Source organism: Protopterus annectens, chromosome 2.part1 (genome assembly GCF_019279795.1).
Source record: "Protopterus annectens isolate FY-2018-M chromosome 2.part1, PAN1.0, whole genome shotgun sequence".
In the NCBI taxonomy this organism is placed as follows: Eukaryota; Metazoa; Chordata; order Ceratodontiformes; family Protopteridae; genus Protopterus; species Protopterus annectens.
Window position 1 is genome coordinate 652,529,328 of NC_056729.1, and position 21,354 is coordinate 652,550,681.

The 21,354-nt window shown below is 39.3% G+C and overlaps 1 protein-coding gene across 1 annotated transcript in view; it reads left to right on the plus strand.

Annotated features, from left to right (window-relative positions):
- Positions 1–21,354, plus strand: part of CENPO (centromere protein O) — a 282,925-nt gene that overhangs the window by 53,345 nt on the left and 208,226 nt on the right. The window contains exon 3 of the mRNA XM_044062391.1: positions 11,720–11,852. Coding sequence (XP_043918326.1) covers positions 11,720–11,852 — 133 coding nt within the window. The remainder of the gene's footprint in view (positions 1–11,719; positions 11,853–21,354) is intronic.

The following is a 21,354-nucleotide window of genomic DNA, read 5'->3' on the forward strand; positions in this document are numbered from 1 at the left end:
CTGAATCCCCCAGATTAAAAAATATCATCAAAAAAGAGATACTAAAAAGAGATACTGTGGTTTACATTTACTTGGACTTAAATACATTAACCTTCTCTTAAGTTGTCACAAAAATATTGGCATAAGTGGGCGCCTCTGACTTGGTGGAATATTTCTTTCTCATAGATAAAAAAATAAAATCATTCTCTAACACTGTCTCCAGCATAGTAGATATTTGGTCAGCTTTTACCATTAGTGATTACACTTTGCCAAGATAACGTCTTAATTTCTAATCCCTTCTTTGTGTTAATAACAATATAAAGGGATACAGTGTCTTGGGTCACCAATAAACATCATTCAACCCAACTAACTTCTTTAATCTCGTCATTAAAATCAAATGAGTCTTAGTGTCTGATCTTCAACAGTTTTAAACAATGTTCTGCCATGACTGCCACTGATTCAGTTTTGGAGCCTTTCTTTATTGCTATAGGATGGAAGAGGGGACCCACTAAATTTGTGTATTTTTGAGATCTCAAGTATAACTTGCAGCCTCGGACTTTATTTTCAGAAATTGAAATAACTCATTATTCAGTATTCTGTCATTAAACATTTCAGTATGCACAAAGCCAATATCTGCATGTCTGTTTTGTGACAAAGATGTCATTAACTTTCTGAAATGTATCACTTTCCTTTAACATATCAAAGAACTTAACCTCATATTGTTTGTGCTTCATAATTACTAAACTCCCCCACTTGTCTGCAACCATGATCCTAAAATACTTATCCTGCTTTGTTGATTTTAAAGCTGCTGCTACTTCAGCATTGGAGCAGTGCTTTGGTTCTGAGGAGGATCTGGGTTTTTTGCAGCTCTGACTCCTTGTGCATGCTTTTTGGCATCCAAGTAGTTGTCTGTAAGTGGTCCTTTGTGATGCATGCTGCACCTCTGCATGACTTAATCAACTGTCCTTCTCTTAGTTGTAGGCAAGCACCTCAGCGTGATTCCTGTATTCCACTGGTGAGTTTGCCACTGAGACTGTACCCATGAACACATGCCAGTCTCCCTTGAGAGATAAGCAGGCATAAACCACGTCATTCCTCTTCTGTCCCCTGCTAGCTCCAGCAGATGCCCAAGGTACTAATTAACCATTGGTCGCTTGGTCACAAACAGGGCTTTATTCCTGTTTGTCAAGAGAGATGTCTCTCTCTGAAGAAACTTACTTGATATTTCTTTGCATGAGGAGTCTAACTCTTGCCTTCAGAAAAAAACTTCACCCGTGTGCCCAGAGAAGTTGGGAATGAAGTCTGAAAGGACCCTGTTCAAAACTTCAGTAACTGACGTGGCAAGAAACTGTGGCCAAAATATGGTCTGTGCTTGTCATGATAATAAGCCCACAAAATATGGTCTGTGCTTGTCATGATAGTATGCCCACAAACCATTTACCTTGATATCTGCTTTGCAGATAAGGCTAACACATTTCTTCATTATAGGCAAATGTCCCTATGACTGTGTTTACGATGTAGCCACCCTGCAGCATTTTAGTAAAACACACTGATATCTCTCATAGTAAAATAAATAAACTGCTGGAGAATTTCATTTTCTCAGACTGAGCTGTCCATTCCACATTTATTTAGATGGTCAGTCATATTTCTAAATCTGTAGCCCATAAAGTCAGACTGTCCCTTACCCCTGGGATGATTACACCAGACTTTAAACATGATCTCATCCATCAGTTCCTGTGATGGCTTCTTTGTCATCACCTTAAGATTCCCAGCCTGTTATAAACATGTTCTCATCTATCAGTACCTGTGATGGTTTCTTTGTCAACACCCTAAGATTCCCAGCCTGTTATAAACTTCTGTTTTAATAATCAAAATCTATGATTATCTAGTGTGTGCCCGACATAAAGCCCAATAGCCCTGAGTCAGTAAGCTACTGACTGAGTGATGTCTAGCTGCACATGTTTGGTTACCTGGGATACCTTTGTTGAGCAAATGCTGGATGTAAAGCCAGTCTACTTGATAAATGTCAACAAAGAATTGCTACACTCATTGTAGGTTTACCGACCGGAAATAGCTGGGAAGTGGATAATATGATAAGGAGGCGGCTGAGCATCCTGTGTATCCATGAGACAAGATGGAAGGGCAGTGGAGCAAAGCCACTTGGCTTGGGCTCCAGAGTCTAGTACACAAGGGGAGGACAAACCACAAATGGTGTGGAAATTGTGGTGAGGGAGAGGCTTTAGTAAACTGTGAGGGATGTCATCAGAATTAGTGATAGACTCATGGCTATCAGACTCCAGGGTAAGGATATGGCACTATTCATGAGCTCAGCCTATGCCTTACAGCAGGGTTGTGATAGTCAAGAAAAGAGTGCATTCATTCAGCAGTTGCATGACCTTGTTGATGAAGCAAAGAAACATGAGTTGGTATTGATAATGGGTGACCTGAATGTACATATTGGAACAGACAGAACATGATATGAGGACTGCCTCTACGTGTGTGGGGCAGCAGGAGTGAAGGAGAGACCATTCTCGACTTCTGGGTGTCAAATGGCTTGATGGTGCCCAATACATGGTTCAGTAAGACAGACATTCACAAAATCACATACAAGCGTGGCCAACATGCAACTCAGATAGACTTCTTCCTAGTAGGGAAAGGGCACTGCGGTAGAATCAGTGATTGCAATGTCATCCACAGTGAAACAGTCGTCCCATAGCCTAAACCATTTGTTGCCATTTTCAGCTGCAAGCAGTGTTCAAAGAAGGCTTTAAGGTCAATGGAGGCTAGGCTGAAAACCTGGAAGGTGACTGGAGAGAAAGTTCAAGGAATTCCTCATGGCAGTAGCCACTCAAGAATACGAGGAAATAGGTGGCGTTGAAGAACAGCAGTGCCTCAAAACAGCATGAGTGAGGACATCAGAACAAGTATGTGTCCGAGCCATGTATGGAAATAAAGTACATAAGGAAAGCTGGCTGGCAGTGGAATGCAGGAGTCCAGGAAGTCATCAAAAGAAAGAAGTAGTGAGAAATAGAAAACTTGGTTCGGGCAAAGAAGGAATACTGGCTAATTAACAAAGAGAAAATAACGCTGACCACAACTACGAACCAAGTGATTCCCAAGGCTGTAAGTCCAAAAAAAACCTCTGCTCGGATAGTGAGGATAACACCAATATTTATTGACAGTTCACAGAAAAAAACACGAATATCCAAGTCTGGTTAAGCGCTTTCATCTGCAATATAAGCAGATTTCATCAGAACCAGTGACTGTAACTTATTGCACTCCTTTTAAAGCGCTTTAGGCGCCAAAAAAATTAAATAATTGAATAATTGAATGAATAAAATGAATGAATAAAAATTGAATGAATAAAAATGAATGAATAAAAACATTTGAAAACTTTTTATACAGTTAGTATTAAAATACAGTTGGTATTAAAATATGTTTTTACAAATGCGAGGGTCTAATGTATAACAGATTTAAAATATTTAAAATACATTCCCAGAAAATAAGACAATAGCTTATTTGATGCATTTTGACATGCCTACATGTTTAAACCAACAATAATGAAAGTTATCTGAAAGGTGATCTAAAAAGTGACAATGTAAAATGTTGATGAATGGAAAATACTTATAAAGTGCTTTAGTGAATAGGTGATTAATAAATGTGGGTAACAATTGTTTGTTTGGTTGTTAATATTGTTAAAAAATGTTAAGAATTGTTAAAAATGTTAAAATGACCTGATCTAATATATAAATATAAATACAAACTATGAATATATGAATTATAAATATAAATTTAATTATATATATAAATGTATATATATGTATGTAAATCAAATAAATATATATGTGTCATTAAATGTTTAAAATGTTAAAAATATTTTATTGACTGTTATCAAATGTTTTTATTCATTCAATTATTTAATTTTTTTGGCGCCTAAAACGCTTTAAAAGGAGTGCATTAAGTTACAGTCACTGGTTCTGATGAAATCTGCTTGTATTGCAGATGAAAGCCCTTAACCAGACTTGGATATTCATGTTTTTTTCTGTGAACTGTCAAATATTGGTGTTACCTCACTATCCGAGCGGAGATTTTTTTTTTTTTTTGGACTTACAGCCTTGGGAATCACTTGGTTTGTAATTAACAAAGAGGCTAAGAGAGGAGTTGCAGTAGCAAACAACAAGGCATCAGGGGCACTCTACCAGCATCTTGAAAGTGACTCTGTATTTGGTACAGCGATACTCTATTTGCATGCAAGGCAAAGACAGAAAGATAAAGAAAATAGTCAAGACACTGTATAAGGGATGCCAGCAATTACCTGCTCACCTTCCTACAGGTAATCAAAGGCAGATGGAAGGAGTACTTTCAGCTGCTTCTGAATGAAGAAAAAGCCACAGAAGCTGTACTACCCCAGACACACAGCCTACACTGAAAGAAGAGGAGCCCACCCTAGAAGAAGTAAGAACAGCACTAAGGAAAATGAAGTCAGGGAAAGCTTTCAGCAGGCTCAGATGAGTTCACAACATATATGATAAAGATGCTGGATGAGATTGGGGAGAAATGGCTCCTGGGGGTACTCGTAGAAGTGAGGAGAGAAAGGAGTATCCCAGATGACTGGAGAATAAGGATACTAGTACCAGTGTTCAAGAACAAAAGGGGCATTCACAACTGTGAGCAGTATAGTGCTATCAAACTTCTGTCACATAGCATGAACATTTGGACAGGATTGATAAATAAATATGCAGAGTAGTAGAAATGGGAGATGAGCAGTTCAAATTTAAATCGGGATTCAGCACAACTGACCCGATGTTTGCAGTGAGACAGATAGTTGAGAAGAAACTGGAGATGAGGAGAGAGTCCAGCTGAGCATTCCTAGACATGGCAAAGGCATATGAAGAGGTCCCAAAAAAGCTGATTTGGGCAATGGTTTGAATTCCCAGAAACATTGCTAGAATTACTGCAGGCTATGTAGGACCCATTGACTCATACAAATAGTGTTTGGTCTCACACAGAGGTCCCAGTAGGGGTGTGTATGCATCAGGGTTCAGCTTTGAGCCAGCTGTTGCTCATACTGGTGATGGACTACATCAGCAAACAAGTTGGAGGGAACAGATCAGCAAAGTTGCTATATGCAGATCGTGTGACATTACAGGCAAACTGAGCAAGAACTGCAGCAAGGGATAGGGGAATGGAATGCAACTTTGAAAGCACAGTTTAAAAGTGAGTACAGATAAGACAGTTGTAATGGCAGTAAATGAACAAAGTCATTAGAAGCTGAAATTGAGATAGAAGGGAAAACAGTGGAACAAGTTAACAACTCATGGAGGAGAAGACAAGTCTGAATGAGAAGGTCAAAGCTAGAATTAGAGGGGCTGCAGCCAACTGGCACAGAGTGGGAAGGGTAGTGTACGGCAGAAGCATGCCAAAGAATCTGAAAAGTAAGATGTACAAAACAGTGGTATGACCAGCACCACTGTATGGTGCAGAAACCTGGACTGTAAAGGCAGAGAAATTGATGATGTTAGAGGTGACAAAGACGAAGTGTGTGAGACTGGTATTAGGATGTGCACTGTGGGACCGATGAAACAAGGAAATCAGAGTAGAAGCCAAAGTAGCTCTCTGATTGCAGTGAAGGTCAGAGAACAGATTATAGTTGTTTGCGCACGTGTGCAGAAAATTGGAAGACAATCAGGTGAAGAAGATTTGGGCCAGACAGGAAGAAGGCAAGAGGAAATAAAGGTGTCTAGCAAAGACATGGATGGATTGTGTAAGAAGTTCCGTGACTGTCAGGCATGATGACAGTTGACACTGCACTTCGAACCCATGTAGAAAATGAGGAAAAATTTGATTGATGATGAATCAAAATGTACGAGAAATTAATCTATGAACAGGTTCTTGATGTGTGAGTAATATGCTTTACAATCTCATTCTCAGAATGTATTTATAGACACAGTCCTGTCAAACATGGAAAATGGATTGCTAACTGGTTTCCTTTTCCTATATATGAAAAGTGCATTCAAATCTGTAGACCATCTACTGCTCCATACAAGCTTAGGTGCAGGTACATCCAACTGGTTTCAAAGCTACTCTACTGGTTGTATTTTCTATGTATTCTCAGGTAATGTCATTTCTGAGATTTACTGCAAAAGTCCACATGGTATTAGCTCACAGCTCACCTGCTGCTGTCACTTGCTCATAACTGCAAGTACCTTACCTCCCAGCGTCTCTCTCCTACTACGTACCCATGCATATGTCCTCCAGAATCCTAACTTTATTAATCAGTCTCACCCACTCCCTAATTGTAATCTCAGACTTCAGTCCTTAACACTAAAATTCCCAGTCTCTCTTTAATCTCAAACCTCACTTCCTAAATGTAAAGCTCCTAGTTGCTCTGTCAATCTATTCCCAGACCTTGCTCTCGAAACATAAAACTGTTGGCCACTCCCAAATCTTAACCCAAAAACCCTCAATCACTTCCAAATCCTAACCCCAAAACTCCTAGTCACTCCCTAACATTAACAGTAAAACTCTCACTCACTCTGTCACTCACCAAGGCTGTTGTGCTTGCATTGCTTAAACCTGAATACCTATTCAAGCAGCAGCCCATGTGAGATGCTGAGAAAACAAATGTACATTTGTGAGACTGTAGTCCCCAAGTAGCAGGTACTAGAGCAACTGAAGTTCACTGTCATTTCAGGCATGGGTTACTTCAGAACAGGTCTCTCCTACCACTTAAGTTCAGTGCTGTATTTATTCTTCACTGACCTCACCCTGGACCTTCCAAAGTTGCAACCCACAATCTACTCTGATGACATCAAACTGGGCAAAACAACTCAAAATAGTCCCAAAAAGTGCTACAAATAGTTGTTTCTAGATTCATAGGTAGGTACTAGGCTATCGTTCCAAGGGCCTAAGTAAGCCTAGCCAACCAAGTTCCTGGCTTACACCAACCCAAGAAAGTTAATTTCCTGTGCCCCTGTCGAGCAGATCCACAGAAGTGATCCCCGGGGTGTATTTCCTATTCCCCATCCACTCATCAAGATTTTTCTTGAAGAGTGTTAATGGGGAAGTTTGCTTGACATAGATGGGTAGCTTGTTCCAGAGTATGGGAAGTCTCTGGGACAGGAATCTATCCCTCCAGCAAGTCCTGTTTAGTGACAAGGTTTAGGTCCCTAGAGTGTGTAGTTTGGAGGGATTGGGATTTCTTTAGGTGTAGCATGTCTCAACAGCTCTGGGTTTAACATAGCTTTATATGTTGGGCAGAGATCACCTCGGGGTAGGTGATATGCTACAGAGTAAAGCTGGAGTTTTTTGAGACTGTCAGTGTAGGGCATCTGTTTGAGGCCGGTAATCCTCTGGGTTACTTCTGTGGCCTTTCCAGCTGCGGCAGATGTCTTGAGGTACATTCCAAAAGGGGCGTTGTACTCTATAATGGGTCTAATGAGTGTCAAGTAGAGGGAAACAATGACCTCTTTTTTTTTTTTTTTTTTTTTTTTTTTCCTGGATGAGAACCCTTTTATGATGAGGTGTGCCACGTAGAAGGAATTCCTGACTACTGTGGCAATGTGATTGTCAAAGGAGAGACTACTGCCTACCTGGGTCCCAAGGTCTCTCATCACACATCTGGCATTAAGAAGACTGCCGGCTATGTGGTAGTTCATGGATACAGAGTTTTTACTAAAGGGGATAACAGTGCACTTTTTGGCATTGAGCTTGAGGCCATGGCTCTGACACCAGGCATCTGTCTGAGTGACATCCTTCTGTAGGATGTCCACATCATTTGGGAACTCTACTATAGCTCCTAGTTTGCAGTCATCTGCGAACTTCGTTAGCCAGAGGCCTTCTGTGTTAGCCTGTACTTTAGAGAAGTAGGTACCAAACAGGAGAGGTCCCAGGACTGAACCTTGTGGTACTCCACAGGTCACTGGTTTGAAGTCAGGTTTGGAGTCTGCAACTTTTACAGTGTGGGTTCTGTCAGTGAGCCAGTTGGCAACCCATCTTGTGACATAGGGATTTATATCTAGTTTAGTGAGTTTAGCTGTAATTCCAGAATGGGGGATGGTGTGAAAGCCTTGGCGAGGTCAAGATAGGCTGTATGAACCACCTTACCATCATCTACGGCTTTGGTGACTGCCTCAATAAGTCGACCAGGTTCAGGAGGCATGATTTGCCTTTCACAAACCTGAACTGGGTGAGGTCCAGAGTTTGGAGGTTACCAATGTCTTTGTTTATGAATTCCATGATGATACGTTCCATGGCCTTGCAGACCAGGCTCGTCAGGCTAATAGGCAATAGTTCCCAGGATCAGTGGTGGCTCCCCCTTTGTGGAGTGGGATAATCATTGCTGTGCGCCATTCAGTGGGCACAAATCCTGACGTGAGGCTATGATTGAACATGGTGCCTAGGTGGGGAACCAGTTTGTTCTGAAGTTCGTGTAAAATGCAGCCTGGGATGTTGTCCAGTCCCATGGATGCTGTGCTTTTGGCTTTAGAGAGTGCTGCTTTTACCTGTGTAGTTGTGTTTACAGGGACCCTGCATTCTTCCTGTATAGATATGGGCCCTTTAGGGGGTGAAAGGAGGGTAAAGTTAGCACTCGACCTATCTGCCAGGATGTTGGCAATATCAGTTGGTTCTGTAATTTTTGTGTCATTGTGCTATAACTCAGAGCAGATCTGGGTGTTGCCACTGAGATTCTTGACATAGCTATAGAATGCTTTGTGGTTGTGCTTAGAATCATTGGCAATCTTATTTTTGTAGCTAGCTTTGGAGGATCTTATAAAGGATCTCCGCTTCTTACTGAGGCTGACAAGGGAGGTCCTCCACTCATGGGATTTTACTCTCTTTTGCAACAGTTTCTTCCTTCCTAGAGTAAAACTTTATGTATATATGTGTGTGTGTGTGTGTGTGTGTGTGTGTGTGTGTGTGTGTGTGTGTGTGTGTGTGTGGGGATATATATATATATATATATATATATATATATATATATATATATATAAAATGTGTGTGTGTATATATAAATATATATATATATATATATATATATATATATATATATATATATATATATATATATATATGTGTGTGTGTATATATGTATATACACACACACACACACACGCATACACGCATACATATATATATATATATATATACATATATATATATATATAAAATATACTTTTTATGCGACTGTTGCCTAACCTGACAGCCATCAGCCCTCCTGTGATCAGCTGGCATGTTCATTTCCTCCACAGGGCAAGATCCTTTTGTTTCCCCACAGGCCAAGAGCTGGCCATAGACGGCTGTCCTCCAGGCAGCCACTGGGGTGGTTTTGCTGTGCTGTAACTGCCAACCTTTACAGTGCCTGATAAGGTATGGCTAAAGTACTGATTTCCATACATACATGCTTGCTTACTGGTCATGTCTTGCATTGCCTATAGTATATGCTACTTTGCATCATGCCTCCCATCACATCCCAGTTGTTGTTGGATTGCCCAGTTGCCTTTATACTTGTATTCACACAGTTTTTGCAAGGTGCCAGTACAGCAATGGACCTAGCCTCAGCCCTCCCCCAGTTTCAATCTCAATCCTCCCTTGCCTGGCTGCTAGTCAGACTTGTTAAATGGGTCACAGTCTGGGCTTTATTCTCTCTGTGTCACAGAGCCAGGCTACTTTCCTCAGACACTGGTTGCCATCTAATACGTTTATAGATGAATACTAAGCTAGCTGCCCCTGTGGGCCATTTTTAAGCCTGGCCAATTACCCTCAAAGATAAGAATCAAATATTATACCCTGTATCTGTGAGGTAAACACTTTTACAATTATGCTACCCCAACCCAAAGATCTTATAGCACTTACCATTAACACGGACACTTCCCCCCCTTTTAAAGTGCACTGCAGTATTAGCAATCCATCTACATGGTGTGGGAGTAGAACCCACAGCCTTCTGCACCAAAGGCATGGTATGCTACCTGTTAAGCTACTAATATTGCTAGTAGAAGTAATGTTTATAGGTTCATAGATGATTACTAGGCTAATGCCCCCAGGGAGACTTTTTAAACTTAACTATACTTCCCAAAGATGAGAATCAAACCCTGTACCTTATGTCTGTAAGGAAAGCACTTTAACCATTATAACGGCCCCCAACCTGTTTATACCAATCCCCATTATGTCAGTTGACGCCAACAAGTCAGTACTGATGACTTTAGAACAAGACGGAGGCTTAAATACACCAAAGCCATCCAAACCCTGGATCAGCAGAACAGCATCATTTTCCAGGTCCTGCTGCAGAAATACTTGGGCATCTGGGATGATCCATCCCTCTTCTTCAAATATCACACTGAAGTTTCAGTTGGGAAAGTACTCTGGTATCTCAGACTTTGCTGTAAAGTTTCCAGTCTGCAAATCCATTAAGCAAGAAAAGCCCCGCCTATCAACCTCTTAATCCCTACACTGGAATACACCCTCCTCCTGGATACCTACAGTTTGTTGTGCAGTAATATCCTGCTCCAAATTCTAGATGACAAAGTTTGCAGAGTAAGATTACTAGCTTATCACAGGGATTAACAACTGGTGGGAAAATGGTTCACAGTCACAGCAAGAGTTAGCTTGCTTCTGCCTTCAATGTAATTCAAAATTTTTAATCTTAGCCTCTGCCCACCCACCCCTGGTCAGTAGGTTAACTATGAAAACATTCCATTAATACTGTAAGGTCACAAGATATCAAGAAAGGCCATTATTTGATCCAACTTTTGGGGGAATGAACTCTAAAATCTTACATGCTACCTCCTGCAGTAAACAGCACAGGATGACCCAAATTATGATGTCTTTAAAAGACAACTTGATGAGCACTTTGCCCCCGAATGCCATTATTTCAGAGACAGTGGCTGACCACACCAGCACATCTCAAATGCTTATTTTAATGTGCTGGAACAGTTTTCCTCATTTTTGAAAGGTATCTAAGATTTGCATAGTTGACGAGAAATGTTATGCTGTTATTTTCTAACAATCTATGTAAGAATCCAAAATGTATGCTTTGTTTGCCAAGTAGCATGTTCTGGCTAATAAATCTGGAAAAGGTATGACTTTTTGGGGGTATTGTTTTCTTGTTTATCTACAACTTTTTTATGTAAGGAACTGTGTGAATGTATGGCTAATAAATCTGGAAAAGGTATGACTTTTTGGGGGTATTGTTTTCTTGTTTATCTACAACTTTTTTATGTAAGGAACTGTGTGAATGTACTGTTAATGTCTGTGTATTATGTCCTTCATGATTACTTTTCTTGTATCATTATGTGCCATTAGCCCAGGTCATGGATGAAAGTGGTCCAAAGACTAGCTGATTTTCCCAGTTAACAAATGTATAAAAAACAAACAAATGAAAATAAGCTACAGCCACTGAAGAGAGAGGTAGCCAAGCAAAGGGTATACAAGCACCACATTTATTCTTCCCTCCTCACATTTCCTGCTCCCGCTCTCTCCTTTAGTTTCTTTCAAGAACTTTGTGCTGACTTTTTCACTGTGGAGTCAGGTTTGATGAACTTACAGAATATTTTCAAGTTATGTATTTGGAGGAGGATGTTTGTCCTCTTTGCAGTTTTCACATGGGGAAAAGTTAAACTGCTAAGAATGAGGGCTGCTGAGTAAGTAATTTCTATATGTAATATACTTTAAAGATTTTTGTTGTTTTTCTTTTCTTGGAAAACTTGCTGTAGTCTTTAACAGTTGTGCTTTCTGTTTGTAGCCTATTGAAGAGATAATCTCGATACAAGGAAAAGACATTCAAACAGGCCTCCAGGAAGAGGAAAATAATTTGTCTGTGTTGCAAGTGAGGGTCAAAAATACAGAGGGCATATTGCAGGCTTTTCATCTGACAGGTAACTATGATCTTCCTCACTTGTAGCTGAATGATCCACTTGCAGTTAAATCAACCTACTAGCCTTCAAGAAGCTTGACAGCCATTGCCTCGTGCACAGGCGGATTTAGAAGGGGTGCTTTAGTCCCCTATCACTGCTTTATATTAAGAAAAAAATCAGTAAATAAGTCATACAGTTGTTTTGAATCAAGGTTTTCCATATTATAGTTGCATCTGCAAATTGCACTTGTAGACGAGCTGTTTTGTCATTGTTGACCTTTTTCATTATGAAAGCAGTCTATCTGGAGGTGCGACATGTTACCATTAGGGCAATCAGCAGATACTGATTTGAAGATTTTGTACTTTGCATCTCATCTGAAGAAATTCTGTAAATTAGTCTGAGCCTCATATTTGTAACTGTCAAACACGACAGTCTCCTAGAGCTATTTTTGTTTCAGCTAGTAAAATAGTTAATAATTTGTTGTGAGTCCAGGTAATACTATGTGTATGCCAACTAACTGGACCCAAAAGAAAAATAGGTTGCATATTAAATAAATATGTTAATGCTGTTGCTTTCAGATCCATCTGATGTAATCTGCATTGATATATACATAATATAAGAATTTAATAAATACTTAACTTGTGTAATATCAAGAAAATTTAAATTATTAAAAATATATTTTATTGGTTAGTAGTGTTACTCCTCAAATTTTCTTTTTACATGACATCTTTGAAGGAAATAAATGCAACTTTTTATATAAAAAGATGGGTTATGTCTCCGACTCTTTTGTGTCTCTTCCAATTTCAAGCTGCAGTGAACAGATTTCACTTTATAAAAAATGATCGAACTATGTGTCCCTCCGACCTGCGTCAACATCACCCTCAGAACTGCTACCCATGTAATCATGCATCATGCTTGTCCTCATTGTGCACAGCATGATAGCAGAACTGGATTCTGTATTTGGTTTGCACTAAACTGTTCAATGTGGTCAAAGCCAATGATCTACATTTACTAAAATTAATAAGACTCCTTTTCATCAGCTGAAATCCCATGTGTTATGCTGGTGATTGCTATTCTGGTTTCTATTCAGCACAGTTATTCTGTTTGTAATTTTTATAGTTTATACAAACAGATCAAATTCATATTTTTGGGTATCCATTAGAGAATAAAAGACAATTTTAAAAAACAGAATACTAAGCTAAGAAAACTGGCAGTAGAAATTCAAGTTTTGTTGAAAGAGTAACCTAGAATAAAATATCAGTGTCTGTGAATTCCTTTGTTTTTGTATTTAGTAGTACAAATTTAGAATTTTACAGGATTTTGGTAGAAAATGTAAAAAAATGGCTTTGAGCATGAATTTGCAAAACAAGGCATTGTCTGAATCGACAGCCCAGATTTATTTTGTAATAGGTTGCTTGACAGACAACAGGATACGTTTATGTCTTAACCAGTAGGGGAAATAAGCATGCAAAAAATGATGTGTGTGTTAAATCACTCTTACATCTTGTTGAGTGCAAACTAGACTGATATTTTATACCTCCGTTACTTTTTTCCATAGAAAATTATTGCCAGTGTAGTTTCTTAGTGTACACTGGCAACAATTTACTTGTTTTCATTAATTTCCTTTATTTCCGAGTTGGTGCAGCTGTGGAGTTAGTGTACCAGTTCAGGGTATCAGGGGGAGTGGGGAACATAGGTCTGAACCTTTTAAGAAGTCAGTGTGGAACACAAACCCTAGCAATGTGCGACACAGTCAGAATGTGGAACACCCTATTTTGGAACTGCGCAAAACATGCCATTGCCATGAGACCTGGTACAACATTTGTAAAATTCAATAATACAGACTTGAATCGGATCCAAAACTTTTATTTTATAATGTGCAATACCATAACCACACCATAAGTACATGAAACAGCACTTGTGTACAAAACTAAAATCACATGGTCATTAATACTGCTTGTTGCATTTTCTACATTTTCTAAACAGACCTGTTACAAGTCACACAACTGATTCCACATATAGATCAATAGATCAAGTGCATAAACAGCATCCTATCCTACTTTAGATGCATCAGATGCATACTTATTGTAGGCTGCTGTGGCTTTCTTAGCAGCATCCAAGACATGTTTTGGCAGCTTAAGATCAGAGCAGTCCAGTTCCTCGTTCATTTTAACTGCTAATAAAAAGCTCAATGTTTTTACACTGAGAGACTGATGCAGTTCAGTCTTTACTTTCTGCACCATGCTACACACTTTTTCAGCTTGTTTGTTTGTGGGAAGCAAAGTAGAGTCATCATAAGTTGCTTAAAGAGTGGTAGCTTCCCATCAGTGCAAAGATCCCTCAGAAGGTGTGCCCAGTACTTGGACACACATGAATGGGGGCCCATTTACTGGACCTGTCAGGTTCCCTGTGTCCCCAATCTGATATTGGGTATAAACTCATCAATTAATTGTTCAGCCTCAGCATCATTTTCACAGACACCCAGATGGAAACCAGCATCCCTGACAAGTCCCGAAGAAATGTCCAATTTTTTGGCAGGATTAATAAGGAATACAGCATCTTATATTAAGTGATCCTGCATGGGAAACTTTTAAGCATTTTTTCTGCAGCACTACAGCGTAAAAAGTTGTAACTTTTTTTTATAAAAGTTAAATTTGATAACTGTGCTGGCAATATCCTCCTCATGGCTATCCATGTACTTTTGGCCTTCATAGACAATACGCAGCTCACTGTTTGGCAGAACAGAGCTACTGTCAGTCAGCACTGAAACATCACCTTGTTTGATTAGTCTGACAGCAGCTACAGGTCTGAGGATTCTGCCAGCATACTGCTGCAGGAGTTTATGCACAGTGGCATGCAGTATCCATAGCTGACTTTCCTTGTTCTGAAGGTGAATGTTGAACTCCGGTAAAGGTTCCAGTGCATACTTTAAAGAACAAAAAAATCATAACATAATTCGTGACTCTGCATGTGTTTGGAAATTGTCAGTCTTAGCAGACTGTGGCTCTGCAGACAAAAAATATGAATTTAGAGCTGTCCACATGTCCAGGGTTCTGTTAATTACCTTCCGAAGACTTCACCCATCTAGTAGGTGCATGTCTAATAATCTTGAGGGGGTCAGTGTCTGTGGACAAAGCAAATTCTTGCAGTTGTTGTCATTGTGCGCTGGAGCTGAAATGACTGTACTCATCTGATATAAATTCTTCAAGTGGTGAATGTAGTGCTTTTACACCAGCCTTACTACATAGATCTGCCAGGTGACACAGGCACCCCATGATTGTAATGGTGGGCTTCACCTCCTTTGAACAAGATAGCACAGAATTGTGTTTTTCATTCACTGAGGCAGCATTGTCTGCAGAAAAGCCCACAATGTTGGAAACTGGAATATTAAATTTTGTCAGAGTAAACATTTAAGCATCAAACAATGCTTGTCAAGTTCTAGACACGCATTCTGGCATATGAAGGAGCCGTTTTACATTTTTTTCCTGCCTTTTCATCAAGGTGTAACCAACAGGGATCACCAACAGTTGTCATCACCCATGTTTGTGTTTTGGTCCATATACGGAAACAATGGTATTTTCTGGCAGGCCCCAGAACATCCCATGCAATGAAGGCTGCCTTTGTTGCTCCACATCATTTTCCTGAGAAAGCCTTGATCCTCTCCACATTTTTTCATAAATTTCAGGATGTGTTCTCCTACCACAAATGATCAGTTGTGTTTAGCAAGGAGTGACACAAAACCAACCCTCTGCCTCACCAACCTTTGTACTTGCTAAACTCTGAGGTCCAAAGAAGTCTACCATAGTCCTTCTAGTTGCATGCTTACAGTTCTGTCTTTCACTGTTGGCATGTTGTTGCAGACCATGTTGGCCACCATGATGGATTGTGAAATCTGTGTTACAGGTCTTGCAGAAAACATATATCACTCCTTGCCTACTCACACAAAACCAGTCAGAGGCACTTGCCTAACTTGGCTTAAAAATAGTGCATCTCCTCCTCTTCCTCATCGTAATCTGGGCAGTCTGTGCCTAGCAGGTTCGTAAAATAGTGGTGTTACCGAACAAAGACAAAGAAATGGGGCTACACTGCAGGAAGAAAAAGTAGAACCATCTCCTCCAAATCAAAGATATGGGGCAATAGGCCCACAACCTAACCACATCACTGGAAATTTCCTGTCTTTGCATCATCTTCTCCTGCACATTTTTGCTCCTTTTGCTCAGTATAAAGGCCTGCATGATATAATACCCACTCACTTGCTTCCAAGGTGACACTTGCAATCCTCTGGTGTTTACTTACCCACCTAACCAGTGTTGCAGAAGGGAGAGTGATTTTCATTGCAAAATGGCATTTGCAGTATGTTCAAAGCACCTGTGATTATATCTCAAAATCCATGTTGAAGATGAACAAACCCATCTTAAATGTACTTGCAAAACAATTCAACAAACTGTAGCAATGAGAGTATAAACTACATACATTATGACAATACTATCTGCATTTCACCAGCACCACTTCAGATGTGTTCTAGCCCTGTTCTACATGCTGTTCTGTACCTGGCAAAGGTGCCTTGAAAAACTATGTCCATCGGCACTTTTACAAGAATGTGACATTTTAAGACCTTATGTCTTGGAACAGTCATGACCAAAGAATGCAAGAACTCACATCTTTAACCACAAAAAACAAAGCATAAAGGCAGATATACCACATCCCAACAACAATTTGTAGAACAAGAAATCGTAATATCTTACTTTAAAATCCAAATAGCAGACTTTAACTGCAAAAGATCCATTGTAAAGAAAATATACAAAGGCTGCAGCGATACTAGATGAATGTGCTTAGTTTTCAGTTGTGGAAGCACTACTGGAAAATAATGACACTGTGAGAAAGGATAAACCAGAGCAGAATGAGGGAAAAATACAGCAGACAATAAAGAACACAAGATGCTGATACTGTTAACCTGAGGCACCTGAGTTCTGATGAAGACCATAGATTTGGTTGAAAGCGCTCAACTTGTTTTGCTTTTGGCGTTATTTTCTGTTGTGCACTGTCTCGTTTGATGTAGTGGGCTCTGTTTGGTGCTATGCACTTATATGGATCCTGCTGTTCGTTCTTGCTGTCGTTGATGGTGTGTTTCGTGTCAGCATATATTAAACTGTGAGTTAAACTCTGTTTTTCGTGGATTATTGAGCCGTTACACGCTCATTGGTGGGACCGAAGTCTTGTTTTGCTGTTCCAATTCCAATCTTCTTTTTTAAGATGCTGATACTGTTAACCTGAGGCATTAACAAATTGAGTGTAAATTAGTAAACATTTTCTGAAGTAGAAGCCTATAACTTTGTTGTTGTTAAATGATGTGCACAACATTTTCTGCAAAAGACACCAGCATAACTCTCAATGAATCGGGGACAAATCTAGAAATAATCCGATACAATCTGAGACACTTAAAATATTAGTGAAACTTGAGACATTAATGGAATAGATAGGGTGAATTAATAAACTTTTTTCTGAAACAAGGTTATAATTTAATTCTTGTCTAGTGCACAGCTCAAAAAATCTACAACAAATCCAGAAATAATCTGGGACAGAGATGCATACAGATATTTCAAGCATGAGCATTAATGCCCTTCTAGCTTGCCAATATATTAGAACAGTTGTTCACATAAGTGTCCAGGCTGTTCTTAAAAATATCTAAACTAGTACTTGCTTTAATGTAATTTGGTAGACGGTTCTCTGAGAGAGCAGCTGACACATGGAACAAATTAGTACACTTCTCATTCTTATAGAATCTTCTTCATAGGTAGTCTGTTCTATACTACTTTTTGATAACCTCAAACATTCCCAGAGATAGTTCTCTAAATGCTGTATATTACCTGAATACTTGAGACATTGACGGAACAAGAGAATGTAATCAAGGTTATAATTAATCACCTTATCTACAAATATCATCGGTTTTAGGAGGGAGTTAAGGAGACAGAGGTAACACTGGAGTCAGCAGCAGGGAGTAGGCAATATACAAATAAAGGAAACATTAACTTCAGATCAGATGACACCCAAGTATACTACAATACGTACAGCTCACAGTCCTAACCTTGTGCATCAACTGCCAGAACAAAAGAATGTGGGCATTACAAACTTGGTGGCATCTTCTAGGTTTATAGGTAGTTTACAGGCTTGCAGTCCAGGGAACCACTGAACAGTCTAAATCAAATTCCCAGTCCCCCTCTGATCCCTCAGTACCCACTTTATTTTCTACCACCTCTTTTTTTCAGAAAAAAAGACAAGAAAATTTTCATAAATATTATTTACAATGGACAAATGACAAACACAGCACGTGTACTACTTTTAAGTTAACTAAAATCATTGCAGCACTTAAAATAAAATTCAAACATACTGTGACTGCCTTTTCCAACAAGTAAGCAACCATATTGCACTGCTGGGTGAGAAAGCACAAACAAGATATAACATGCTTTGGAAGCTCAGGTGCTCACATCAGAGTTTTCCTTGAGCATTTCTAAGTCTTGGGCTTGACAAGCAAAATAAAAATGCCCTCCCTCTCAACCTGTTAGGACAAGAAATCTGCACAAAGCCTGATATACTTTGAGGAAAAAGGCCCAAAAGTAGGGATACATTTTAAATATTGCTCTTACAAACTTGGAAAGCTGCTATTTTTTGTGCATGCATTTTTCTGAAGGATATGAAGTCTGAAACTCAAATGCCTGTCATTATCTAGTGTCTTTAATCCTCCGATTATGATTTGCTAGAAAATCAGAAATTTTATGAACAACAAACCAAAAAAATATGGACACTGTAAAAATCTGTCTGAGTAATGCAACAAATCAGGGACAAATCCAGAAATAATCAGAACACAACAGAGTCAGACAAATTACTTTTAACTTACTGCTCAGCCTGTTAGCACAATAAATCTGGACCAAGTCTAAGGCCAAAAATAGGGATACATTTTTAAATGTGACAAATCAGGGACAAACCCAGAAATAATTAGAACAGGACAGAGAGACATTGCAGCCTACATTTTAAGTCACTTACCTCTGCCCAATACAGGAAAGCAGCTGCAGTTCAGTTCACAACAAAAGTTAGGAAGAAATAATCCAATCCAGGGTAAGGAAGTGCAATTAGCAGCAGCACCGTCCAGCAAAAACAAATCCTTAGCCTTTTGGTTGGAGATCCGTCCTGGCTTCCTCTACAACAAACTCAAACAACGACCCACAGCACAAATATCTTCCTTCCTTAAGCTCACTCTGGTCCAAGGTAATCTTCCTGCACTATGAAGGTCTTTTGATTTTTCTGAGGCCAGAATACCTACAAGTTTTTAACCTTATGCCCACAACATAGACTTGAGAATAACTTCTTCAGAAATACTCTAAAAAGTATTATAGCTCTAGAGGACATAATCTGAAAATGATTACTACACATCTATGCTGTTCCTGTAAATGTATCTGGCTATTATTGCATCTGGTGCTACCCCCCCCCCCCCAATCTAGCATCCCCCCTCAGTTTTAAGTTATATACCAACAAAAAAAGCTCCTTTCCTTTTAAACTATAGAAAAATGCTTGCTGCATTTCTCAATGCTGATATGCACTGAAGACCGATCCTCTAACAATTCTCATCACCCCACCCTAGCTATATCTCTGTTTTGTAGATGTGAAGTGTACAAGGGCAGCAATATGAGACTCTGAGTATACATTTGAATTTGCTGGCTTAATTCCTGTTTGCAACAGTCAGTCTCCAGAGATAATATTGTATTATAATTATTTGGTCACCAGAAAATTAAGAATGTGCAGTAGCTAAAAAAATAAATACATCTGATTTTTCAGTAGGAAAATGATGGCAAAAGTACTGAGTACAAGGGGTAATGAAGCAATAGATAACCAGATAATCGGTTCTGAAGTATGTGAGCAGTAGAAGGAAAGTACATCTTACATTTTTATATAAATAAAAATCAGTAAATATGAACCGCCAATACTAAATGGGGATATGGAGAGAGAAGCCCTGTTGCTCGTGCACTGTTGACTGGAGGAAGGAGTTGTTTTCTTCACCCTTAGGAGAGGACATACTGACAAACTGTAACAGCCAGTGTGTCATATATGGTTGATCCGTCTGTGCAGTTAACTAGAACTGTGTAATTGTTTTGCATAAGCAAGGTACAAAGCAATATATACAGCTTTATTTTCTGATCATAATTTACTGCGGTTTAGTCTATGATATGATCATTTTATTTAGTACAGTATTGTGCTGCTGTTAAATACTTAAGCTTGTTTTTTTTTTTTTTTCTTTTTTTCACAAATAGGTCTGCTTACAATCACTTTGCAACACATATTTTGAGGTTCACCCTGGGGTGATGTTTACTATGGGATGAATCTGTCCACATTTACAGTGGATATGAAAAGTGTACACACCCCTGCTAAAATGCTATGTTTGTGTAATGTAAAAAAATGTGACCAAAAATAAATAATTTCAAAACTTTTCCCACCTTTAATGTGACCTATAACCTGTACAATTCAGTTGAAAAACAAATCTGTTAGGGGAATAAATATAAAAAATAAAAAATGTACAATAAGCTGGTTGCATAAGTGTCCACACCCTTAAACTAATACTTTGTTGAAGCATGTTTTGATTTAATTACAGCATTCAGTCGTCTTCAGTACACACCTCCCATCAATTAGAGACTCTTATTAACCCCAAATAAAGTTCAGCTGTCCTAGTAGGATTTTCCTTACATTTACTCCGTTGCCTGGCACAGCAAAAGCCATGGTTCTCAGAAAGCTTACAAAGCATCAAAGGGATCTCATTGTTGAAAGATATCCGTCAGGAGAAGGGTAAAAAAAAATTTCCACAGCATTGGATACACCATGGAACACATTGAAGACGGTCATCAAAAAGTGGAGAAAATAAGGGACAACAGTGACTTAACAAAGAACTGGACATCCCTCCAAAATTGATGAAAAGACAAGGCGAAAACTGGTCAGGGAGGCTGCCAAGAGACCTACAGTAACACTGAAGGAGTTGCAGGAATATCTGGCAAGTACTGGTTGTGTACTGCATGTGACAACAATCTCCCGTATTCTCCATATGTCTGGGCTATGGGGTAGGGTTGCAAGACGGAAGCCTTTTCTTATACAGAAAAACATCCAGACCTGGCTAAAATCTGCAAAACAATACATCAAGTCTCCCAAAAGCATATGGAAAAATGTGTTTTTGGTCTGATGAGACCAAGGTTGAACTTTCTGGCCACAATTCCAAAAGGTACGTTTGGCACAAAAACAACACTTCGCATCACCAAAAGAACACCATTCCCACAATGAAGCATGGTGGTGGCAGTATCATGCTTTGGGGTTGCTTTTCTTCAGCTGGAACTGGGGCTTTAGTCAAGGTGGAGAGAATTCTGAACAGTTCCAAATACCAGTCACTTTTGGCCCAAAACCTTCAGGTGTGTGCTAGAAAGCTGAAGATAAAGAGGAGTTTCACCTTTCAACACGACAATGACCCCAAGCATTCATCCAAATCAAC